This window comes from Dreissena polymorpha, chromosome 16 (assembly GCF_020536995.1).
Source record: "Dreissena polymorpha isolate Duluth1 chromosome 16, UMN_Dpol_1.0, whole genome shotgun sequence".
NCBI classification, from domain to species: Eukaryota; Metazoa; Mollusca; class Bivalvia; order Myida; family Dreissenidae; genus Dreissena; species Dreissena polymorpha.
The window spans coordinates 50006256-50017642 of NC_068370.1; the positions used below are offsets into that span (position 1 = coordinate 50006256).

The 11387-nt window shown below is 37.3% G+C and overlaps 1 protein-coding gene across 2 annotated transcripts in view; it reads left to right on the forward strand.

Annotated features, from left to right (window-relative positions):
* LOC127862447 (uncharacterized) overlaps positions 1-10547 on the forward strand; it is a 34947-nt gene extending 24400 nt beyond the window's left edge. For both annotated transcript variants that reach the window (XM_052401567.1, XM_052401568.1), the window contains exons 2-10: positions 70-181; positions 1045-1141; positions 2161-2216; positions 3298-3348; positions 4549-4648; positions 5096-5156; positions 6359-6457; positions 6811-6891; positions 8067-10547. In XM_052401567.1, coding sequence (XP_052257527.1) covers positions 70-181; positions 1045-1141; positions 2161-2216; positions 3298-3348; positions 4549-4648; positions 5096-5156; positions 6359-6457; positions 6811-6891; positions 8067-10133 — 2724 coding nt within the window. In that variant the 3' untranslated portion in view covers positions 10134-10547. The remainder of the gene's footprint in view (positions 1-69; positions 182-1044; positions 1142-2160; positions 2217-3297; positions 3349-4548; positions 4649-5095; positions 5157-6358; positions 6458-6810; positions 6892-8066) is intronic.
* Positions 10548-11387: the final 840 nt, after the last annotated feature.

An 11387-nucleotide genomic window follows, 5' to 3' on the forward strand; every position in this document is an offset into this window, starting at 1 on the left:
ATCTAATTTCGAAGGATGGTAGAGTGCATTAGGCATACATGGGTTAATTTTATTTTCGATTTTCCCCAGATGAACAGAACGACGAAGATCCGGATCACTGAACTGAATCCGCACGTGATCTGTGTACTGTGCGGAGGCTACTTCGTCAACGCCACCACCATCACAGAATGTCTGCACTCATGTGCGTATTCACGGGCCTGTGCCTAGTAACACTCAGTCACATACTTAAGTCACTATTCTGACTCAACTTTGAGTGTTTTTTTATCATTTTTAGATGAGTTTGATCATCATGCTCAATTAGGAACTAAATAATTACTTACCGGTGTATTAGTATTTGTGAGTTTTGGGTCTTACTTAAACCGGAGTTTGAGTAGGAATCCATGCACGGGGGCTGCCTGGTGGGCAGAGCGCGGCTACTGACGCATGGTCTAAAGGGTGGTGCTGGCAGGACATTAAGTCGGCTTGTCATCATAAAGCATAAGTGGCAGGACAAACATATGGGCAACAGCACGTTTGCTCTCTTCCCTAAATACAATTAAGAATCTTTATTCAACGAATATCTGTACTGATGTTCATTGGCAAGGCCATGTGGTCGTAACTCCTCATTGTTGTATTAATTCCTTCACCAAATGTGGATAGAAAAATTACAAAATGAAATAATTATTTAATGAAAAATTTAATTTTCAAACTAAGAAATAAATGGATTGTGTTTAATATGTCGCCTATTGTCCTGTATTTAAATGGTATTTCTCTTTTTTTTTTAAAGTTAAACCCTAATCAAAATTTCGATATAACAGCAGCGCTACAAAAGCACCATTCGTTTGCGTTACAAAAAATATAGAAGCAGACTGGTCAATTTTATAAAGAAAAAAAATAGTAAAAAATAATAATTATTATATCGTAGTTATTTTCCGTTCGTTATTGTATCCAGAAAAGTTCAATATCAAAATAGTAAATGTATATACCAAATATATCCGTTTATATATGTATAATGCTCGTTGTTGTTTTGATGCATATAATTAAGTGTTGCCTGTGTTGTTGCAGTCTGTCGCACGTGCATCACGCGCTATCTAGAGACGAGCAAGTACTGCCCTGTCTGTGACGTCATGGTGCACAAGACCAAGCCGCTCAACTATATCCGGTACAGTTGGTTCACAAAGAGTTAGAGAAACCCATGTGGTTGTATTCACCATCCAATTATTAGACTTGAATCCAAAAATAAAGACCATTCTCGAAACTGCAATTCGCTAATAGTGGAATACTGTTCGCTTTGGCCTGGAATGTAGAAATTCGAGCAAAACAAGTATTCATTTAGAATTATTAATTTGTGACATAAGAAAATGTTTTAGCTTGTATATATTCATACGCTGAAGGTAATATCCCTTGCCAAAGGCGGAAGGATATAGAATCGGCGGTGTCCGTCAGTCCGTCCGTCTGTAAATCCGTCCGTCAGTCCTTCCGTCCTTCTGTCACAAATTTTATTTTTTGCGGGGATATCAATTAAACGAACTTTCTTGTTTTTCTTGATTCCTGGTTAATTCTGTATCCGTAAATCTAAGAACGGGTAGGTGAATATGGACCTAGGGCCGATAATATACTCACAAAGCCACTACATGAAATCTTAATTTTACTCATATATGTGTATATATATATATATATATATATATATATATATATATATATATATATATATATATATATATATATATATATATATATATATATTTTCTTGGATTTGACATATATATATCTATCTCTCTCTCTCTCTCTCTCTCTCTCTCTCTCTCTCTCTCTCTCTCTCTCTCTCTATATATATATATATATATATATATATATATATATATATATATATATATATAATTTCCTTGTCAAATCCAAGAAAAATTGCACAAATTTTATGATTTGGAATTGATTAGGTCAATAGTTTAGAAGTTTTGAATGTAAAAGAAAGCAATACAAAAACTCAAATATACAATTTAATATATTAACAAAGGGTTATAGCGGATTTTTTATCCAATAAAATGACATTCTAGTATTAGAACATTTTATAAAACTCTCGAAAATATGGAGAGGATATTGATTACTTGTTCAAATATGGTGATTCTTTATTTCATATTAAAAAACAGCAACATTATACAATGATAACATTTAATGTTTCAGAGCAGATAAAACCCTACAAGATCTTGTTTACAAGCTGGTGCCCGGTTTATACAGGAGTAAGTGACAATCCATGTTTCCAGTCAAACGTCCTTAACGTAACATTATGTTTGCGCGAGGCGTGTTGTTAGCGTTAAAACGTAATGTCTTCCGTTTCTAGTTAAACATGGTTCTTGACAATCGTTTTGTTTAAAGTATAAGTCATAAGCGAAAGTTGAACAACACATTGGCGTCTGGTAATGTCTTACTCGTGGATTACAAATACACATGTGTGTATGTTGTAGTTTTTGTTGCAGAGATGTACGATTTGTGTTTTAAAATGCATGCATGTATACTCAATATTGACTTCATTTGCAATACTGAGACTTTGTTTTATTAGATAGTCGATGTCATTATCGATATGTACCTTATTATGAAAACGATTTATTTTATTTTAATTTAATTTAAGAAACACATTATTTAATAATGTATATTTAGAAGTGCTCTTTTATTAACTAAGTGAAGTAAGATTTTTACATTAATGTATTCGCGAGGAAACGACGTCTTTAATTTAAAAAAAAAAAAAATTAAATTGAAATGTTAGTTGAATACAATTAAAGACGTTAACACTCGCGAAAACATTGATGTAAAAATCTTACTTCACTTAGTTAGTAAAATGCTATTAATGGTAAAATGCTTCATCTTTGTTATAATATGCATACAGTGCTTGTGTACTATATACGGTTTGGAGTCGGATGCCCTCGACCCTTAAACACCCTTTTTTACAAATCTAATATAAAATAATTGAACGGCAAAATATATTATTCGCATTCTGAGAAAACTGGGCACAATGCCTGTGCGTATAGTGTCGTCCCAGATTAGCATGTGCAGTCCGCACAGGCTAATCAGGGACGACACTTTTCGCCTAAACAAGATTTTCGCTAAGACGGAACTTCCTTTAAACGAAAAATGCCATAAAAGCGGAAAGTGTCGTCCCTGGTTAGCCTGTGCGGACTGCACAGGCTAATCTGGGACGACACTTTACGCACATGCATTATGCCCAGTTTTCTCAGAACGCGATAAATATTTTAAAAAATCGCATCCAATTTGACGAATAATCTGGATCAATCCGATGTCTACTTTCGCCTCGTTTGATTTCAGGCGAGATGAAGAGGCGGCGAGAGTATTACGCACATGTGGATCCGCCCGGGGGTAAGGGACCCTTTATACACTTTTTAAAATACTAAAAGTAGCTCGTTCACTGTTGAAATATTTTTTTAAAAACCTATTTTTAAGCTTGAATGCGTCGAAAGCAATAGGCTGATTGAGTCCGTTTCCCGGGAAGAACCAATACTCGGCGTCTTTTTGGATATCCAAAGAACGCTCCCACAGGGGGGGATAGAACACTTGACCTGCGGACACCTGTTATTTGTCATTTGATTTGATGGAAAACATATGTAAATAAGAAAGAATTTCTACTCTTAAATGCTGCCAAATTTCAATTTAATTGGTGTGATTGTTTCTGTTTTCAAGCTTTTAGTGTACCTAAATGAAATACTAGTATATTTTTTTATAACATTCATGTGGGCCATTGAAAGCCATCAAGTGTCGTATGCGCACGTGTCAAGAAAACTGAGACCCTCTTCGTGTTATTAAAGAACGATTATACTAGAACTCCGTACCCATACTAACCCTATCCTTCGTTCTGAAGCGATTAATGCGGTAACTAAGTCGTTATTATATGTGTCTTGTTCTGTGAAAGCTGGTCATAATGCATGTGCGTAAAGTGTCGTCCCAGATGAGCCTGTGCAGTCCGCACAGGCTAATCAGGGACGACACTTTCCGCCTAAACTTGATTTTCGGTAAGGAGGGACTTCCTTGAAATTAAAAATACCATTAAAACGGAAAGTGTCGTCCCTGATTAGCCTGTGCGGACTGCACATGAATTAAGCCCAGTTTTCTCAGAACAAGACACATATCATCTTGTTTCGTTGCCGGAAATTAATAAAAGAGGAAATTAAAAAAGTTACCTTCTGTGTTAGCTCCAATATCTTCTTTTTTCGTCTCAGGCAACATTTCGAAATATTTTCTCAATAGGAAGTACATACTTGATCTTTTTTCGACATTTTCAAAATATTTGATCAATAAGATTTTCATACCTATTTTTTCCCCATATTTTCTCAATAGTTTCTACATAAAAAATTCTTACTGTACCTTTTTTGCACATTTTCTAAATAGAAATAATCATACTTTATCTTTTTTACGCGTTTTCAAAATATTTTCTAAATATGAAATTCATATTTTTTTCCCCACTTTTTTCTAAATAGGAAATTCATACTTTTTCCTTACATTCCACATTTTCTAAATATTTTCTGAATAGGAAAATCATACTTATATCTTGTGTTTCCATAGTAACGCGGCCCCCTAGCGAGGACCGAGGTGACGAGTTCTATGACCGCATCATCTACACGGAGGACGAGCGTATCAGCCTCTCTCTGGAGCTGTGTGCAGAGTGAGCAGCCCTGTTTTCAGTTTAGCCATTCATTCATAACTTCTGGGCTCGCATTCGCCAAACAACTCCCAGACTTACTTCTTAGAATTATAGATTATTATTTTAGTTGGAGCTTTCAGGCACTGTTTTAATTTTGAGTAAAACTTGAAATTAACCTCCTCCAGCTACGCCATTCTTCTTCTACAACCTTTTCTTAATCTCACCAAAACCTGTTGTAGCCTGTATATTCAAACGCCGGGTGTGTTTTTCTTGGTTCTAATTCTATTCTTTATTCTTAAATAGTCTAAGAATGGACTGATGATACGGACCTTGGTTATAAAACAAAGACACATCATGTGACATTTACAAGATTTTCTGTCATCGCTACTCAACTCGCTCACCAACGACATTTACGCTTTTATGGCGCTTTGTTTTATTTTACAAATACCGTGTATAATTTTTTTTCAGGGGAATCCCTTTCAAGACCCCTACATCCGTTCACGGCCACGCAGGCGCTGCAAGCATAAAGGTAACTATACGATCATTCTGCAGAATGCGATTATACAACTTAGATACTTTTCCGACGCGTCATACGAAAATGGGTCTTATGCAATACGCGTCCAGCGGAGCTCCATGCCAGCATCTGCAGACTGGTCTGGAGCTACACTTTCCACTCATGAGACCACTAAACAGTTGACTTGATAGCGGAAAGCGCATCTTCTTATCAGTGTGTGCGGATGTATAAGACCCATTTTCGCATGACGCGGGACAGTTTTTAATAAGCAGCAGAGGGTTTTAGTATCCGATCCCTGCGCTTGTGAACACAAACTGCTTTTGACAATTCAGGTTTAGCAAATTCGAGCCCCTTCAATACCTTTTTCATTCTAACAACCGGTTTCCGCTGTAAACATGTTAAAATTTAAAATCTTTCTTCTGATATTAATACCGGGGCCCTAGTGGCAATACGGTCGCCACTGACGGAGCCGTGCTGTCAAAAAGGTTACCTCTTGTTAAATTATAAATAGCTATCGGTTATTGTCTATCGTACAGAGACTGACGATTATCCTCTTTGAATTAAGTGGTCTCTCCCATCCTAACTTGGATAAATTTGTTGCCAAAATTAAAGATGTTTAGTATATTCATTTCTATATTTAGAATATTTCTTATAGAAATTCCTTTAAGCAAACAGCGCAGACCCTAATGAGACTCCGCATCATGCGGCGTCTCATCTGGGTCTAAGCTGTTTGCCAAGGCCTTTTTATAGACGCAAGGCATAAATGGGTTAAAAGCAATTAATCATGCTCACATACAATGAAATCGCTAATGACCTCTGAACTTAAGGCTCAATGATGCGGTTTAATGCAAACCATCAATTTTCGTGGTACACCTAATTATCGTGCAGTTCGCGGCTTGAACAAACTAGTTCGAATTCAAGTGTCCAGCAGGCATATTGGATAAGAACGCCATGTATGTGACAAGTTAACAGACATGCTGATTTTTAACCATTCAACACTCCGATACGCACGTATTTATAGTCCCTTTAAAATTCAAATTAAATTATAGACCTTTTTTCTAGATTCAAGTTTTAAATACTTAATTACTTCTCAAAGATACGGATAAGCAGCAAAAAACATACAACCTAAACATTCTGCGAGTTACTTGCATTTAGCCATTTTTATTTGCTTCTGAGTGCGAAAGGGTGATCGGAAAAAGTATATGCTAAACTTTAAGGTCCGAGATGTGAGGTATCTACAGTGCCCAGCTGCTTTCTCCGTCGGAAACCTTAAGAAGTTTATAAGAATGAAGTTTGACCTCCAACAGAAGTACGAGGTAAACTAATAACACAGTGTGAAAGTATTTGAAAATAGTGAACATACCAAAGAAATAAATGAAATTATTTATATAAGTAATCGTCGATTTTGTTGCCTTGATAGTGTTCTGGCTTCTTTGACACGAATATCGTATATTACACATGCACTCGGAAATGTGATTTCTCCTCCTTTCAGCTGATTTCCTCCCTATCTATTCTGTAGCTATTTTCTAAATAAAAACAATCTATATACAAATGAAGAGTTTTGCTGAAACCTGTAAGGTCCCTTGAGGTGATTCTTAAATCAGACACGTTTAATACAGTGGGTCCCAGATTATTATCACAACTTATACGCCTGTTGCTATGATTTCAGATGGACATATTCCACACGGCCGAGCCCCTGCCCGACTATTACACTCTCATGGACATCGCCTACATCTACACTTGGACCAGGGTGAGTAGCGCTGAATAGCAGGTCGTCGAGGCGTAGTGGATATGGTGTCCGCCTAGCGATCGGGGTGTCACGGATTCGATCCCCACTGTGGGAGCGTTCTTTTATTCTTCCCCATAGACACCAAGTACTGGTTCTACCCAGGAAACTGACTCCAGAGCGTTTCAGTAAGCCTTAGGTTTTCGATGCACTTGAGTTTAGATAAAATAAGGTTTAAAATAATAGAAGAAAAATTGCTGCATTTTCACATACGCTAAAACCACTTCTGTGCTGGGGCTTTTATTTTAATGGAGTTCTTTGTCGAATTTGGCTGTGTAGGAGATATTTAACAGCATTTTCACCTACGTCAAAAGAATCATTGTTCTGGGGCACTTATTTTCACGGATTTTGTTGTAAAAATTGGAAAGAACCGCGAATTTAAGTTTCCGACAAATAAAAGTTAGTTTTCACGGCGGTCGATTGTGCGCTTCTTAGATGAAGTATTTGATACTCGCCAATGTGTGATTTGATAATATCCGGTAAAGCTCTAAAAACTTTACATTTCGATTTGGTTATAATTTACAAGTTGCATTTAGTCTTTCATGTAGCTATAATCATTTTTTTTAACATAGATGTATTTTGTAAGCAATTGTAAGCTTTTAATGAGCTTTTTCTAAGTTTGCTTCTAATAGGCGTCTCTTAGCGTATCCTATATTTTGGATTTCCCTTATTGATATAAAAATACCACATGTACACATATGCTTGTACTTGCGATAATTGACAGAAAAAAACCCGTATATGATCCATCCCCAATTACAAATAAAAGTTGTTTATCAATCTTGTTTTTAAGTGCGTTAAAAATTCAAATCTTTTCACTTCGCGTTCGATCGCTCGTACTTTGAACTAAGCATGTTTACGCTCTGTTTCATTATAACATTATTCAAGCAAGACATACAATTTTAATGTTCAGTGATTGTCTGCGCGGCTTTGTCTCAGAAAAAAAACCGAACTAATTTGCTCGAACGGTATAAAATTGTAAGAACTTATTTGAACGAACGCTAAAAAAATGAACGAACTATTTATTTGAATGAACGCACAATAGTTTTATCTATTCGGGTAACACTGGATAACATTCTAGAATATGAAAAAAACCTGTTATAAAACAACAAAAGAACTCAATGAGCCTGTTTCTGTTCCAGAGAACCCCGCTTCGCCTGTATTACACAGTATTTGAGCGCAGTACTGCATACCGGGACCACCCGGGACATATTGACGTCAAACGGGCGCTAAATAGCGACGCAGAAATCACGACCGAAACCACCGAACTTCTAGGAGATGCGACTGATATTGACCAAGGTGTTAAGGAGACAGACAAATTGCCCTTATGTTTATTGACCGGTCCCGACGACATAAGTCCGGATCTAGACCTAGAGGAGGGCGTACCTCAGAAGGGAAAAAAGAGAAAGCGTGGGACAAAAGCGAAAGTAAAGAAGCTGCTCTCAGTCTCGGATGACGACTCGGTAAAGGAACAAATGTCTGAGTCCGAGGAGCAGCTTGCAAAATTACGACTGGACTGTGGTAGCGACTCGGAGACTATAATACCTGACTTTGACAACGAGAACAATGTTGATTGTGCAAACAGCGCAAGCGTAGTAGGCAATTCACATTCGCAGAGCAATGGTCTGGTACGGTCGAAAGGTAATTGCAATAAATTAGGCGATCGCGCTTCGGAAAGGACTGATACATTGGACGCTCACAGGTCGGAAAGGGCGGATAAATTGGATGCTTCTGAGGAGGATGGTGACGAGAGCGATTCAGAACCGAGGCTTGTAGTGGATACAGACCACGACCCCAGCAAGCCCTCTAGCACCCAGAGCAGCCCGAGCTCATCTGTGCATCTTACCATGTTCCAGCCGCTAACTGAGAACTCACTGTCCGATAATTGCAACGATGAGTCAGCGAAAAAAGAAAGCGTTGTTAGAATTGCAAACGGGAAGAATGCGAAAAGTTGGGATAGTTTAGTTACTTCAGTACCAAAACGGTCCAAAGGTCGACCAAAGGGGAGCAAAAATAAGGTGAAATCGTTGCTAGCAGTAACAAAGAACGCGGGAAAATCCGTAGTAGTAAAGCAGGTATCAAATGTTTCAAAAGACATTGAGTTAAATCAGAAATCGAAAATGAATACTGAAATAGTTTATTCGTTTTCTGCTGATGAAAATCTGAATGCTGATCAAAAGAAAGGAAATAATGTACAGCGTTCGGTAAGTGCATTCGATGGCTCGGAACAAAGTTTAGTGAAACGAAAATATGTGCGCAAAAAGAAAATGCCAAGTGAAAGAGAGCACGCCGTGCCTCTTAAAAGAGCAAAGACAGTTAACGCTATGCTGAAATGCAAAGACGCGAGTGGTGGGGTAAATGGCAAGGACACTTTGGCGGATATTGACATATCAAAACCTATAGACATTAGAAAGACAGTGTCCGAGGGAGAAGGTGTTGTACAGGTTTCAAACGGTGGTGAGACTGGACTGAATAATTGTTCACCAGACGACAATGACGTTGCTCAAGATGGAAAAACGCTTCTTCCATCCGCGTTTTCAGAACCCATCACACCGTTGTATGGGGAGACACCCAACGTAAATGAATCTAATCAAGGGTTGCCTTGTTCGCCAAACATGGACATTAAGGGAAACCAGAGCTCAAATGTTGAACAGGATGTAATCAAAGACAAACCCTGTGATTTTAATGGTGCTATTTCCAATGGTGCATACGTAGACAATGCAGAGGTGTTAAATACCTTAGAAAGTGGCCTTAGCAGTGGAATTCAGAACAATTTCGGTATTCGATCTAGTTTTATGTTTCCCACTTCTATGCAGCCGGCCTTTATCGGATACAACGGGAATTTGGTTGCTATGAACGCCTTGAGGCCAGATTTTTCACCGGGACATTTTAATTTCGCTAACACCATAGCGGGAACTATTCCGCCGAATGCACTCTGCATCATAAATGGGTTCTCTCCTTCGCCGCTGAATGCGCATGCTCAGCTCAATCACTTGACCAATGGCAATACCGTGACCAATGTGAACGCTGGGTACCAGTCATGTGACCACCACGTGGAGCAGCCTTTAGACTTGACGAACAATTTTTCCAGAGAAGAGTACACAAAAGGGAAAATATTCAAGACGAAATTACTGAAAAGGCCTGTCCCGAAATCGGATATCACACAGAACGGGAGAGATAAACACACGATGCAGGACTCTCAGTTTTAGCATACTGTGTATTGTTATTTTATGTTTTAGGTTCTATTTTCTCCAATGTCTGCGTATATTCTAATGGTGCCATTGACTTTTTATGTTTGTTAATTATGCAGAATTGTTGTTTTTTCTACTTACAAGGTGTGGTCTTACAAATGAATGGTGGCATTATTAATGGTCCGATTTATTGAAGGAATTCTATTTTCAAGATGAAATGCAATAATTATAAATAAATTATATATCAAATGGTTCGTTTTCAAACACATCTAACCCATGTATCAGTTAACTTACCGGCAACACTGTTCACAAAGTTTGTTTTGTTTTTCATTATCATTGTCTTCTTAAATTTGTTTTAAAAGTTGGGAACAATATTATGTGCTTTATGTGCTTATATAAATGTACTTTTTGTATTAAACGTACAAAATAGTTTCAGCGACTTGTCTCCTTTCAAAACATAATAAATTCTAAAGCATTTCTATTGAAGCGTTTAATGGTTTTGCGTTGATGTTTTAATTATGTACACGAACAATTTTGTTGAACCAAAACAGTTTAACCCGTATTTATTGTTGCTTTTCTTTCGATTGCCACATAAGTTAAAAAGTAAAATGATGCATGCCATTGGAATGGACAATGGAAATGGTCGGATGCATTAATGCATTTCTTAATTAAGATAAATTATTGATATGCAAAAGTTATTTCAGGGATTTCAAAAGCTTTTGAAAACTAACAGAAAATTGTATAAATATAAATGACTATCCAATCCGAAAGATAACCTTTACAGTGGTAGATGACCCATGGGGGTAAATACCCCCACTTTTCAAAGCATGGGGGTAAATGGTCAAATTTTGCCTTGCTTGAAGGGTAATTTGCTAAAAGTAAAAAAAGAATATAGCCGGGGTAAAGACACACTACTTTTATCATGTTAAACACAATAAACCATTAACTATGTGTATTCTTTCACAGTAGTAGGTTTCTTAAAGTGGCTTTTGTTTTTTAACTGTCCTTGGTTTATAGGCCCGTGAGCCACGGAAAACTGTTTTGCCAACTTGCAACAGTTGTTTTATTAGCGTTAAAGTGTCCTTTTTTATTTGAAAACAGGGGAAATTAAATCATTCAGTATTGTCAGTACAATGTTTTTACTCGATACAACTTGAGCCGTATAAAAAGAATCAATTACACTTTAAGAAGTAAATTGTTTTGGCTTCGAAGAAGCCATGCTGACCTCTGCATGTAAATAAACACATGAGCGCTTGACTGTCTATTAAAAAA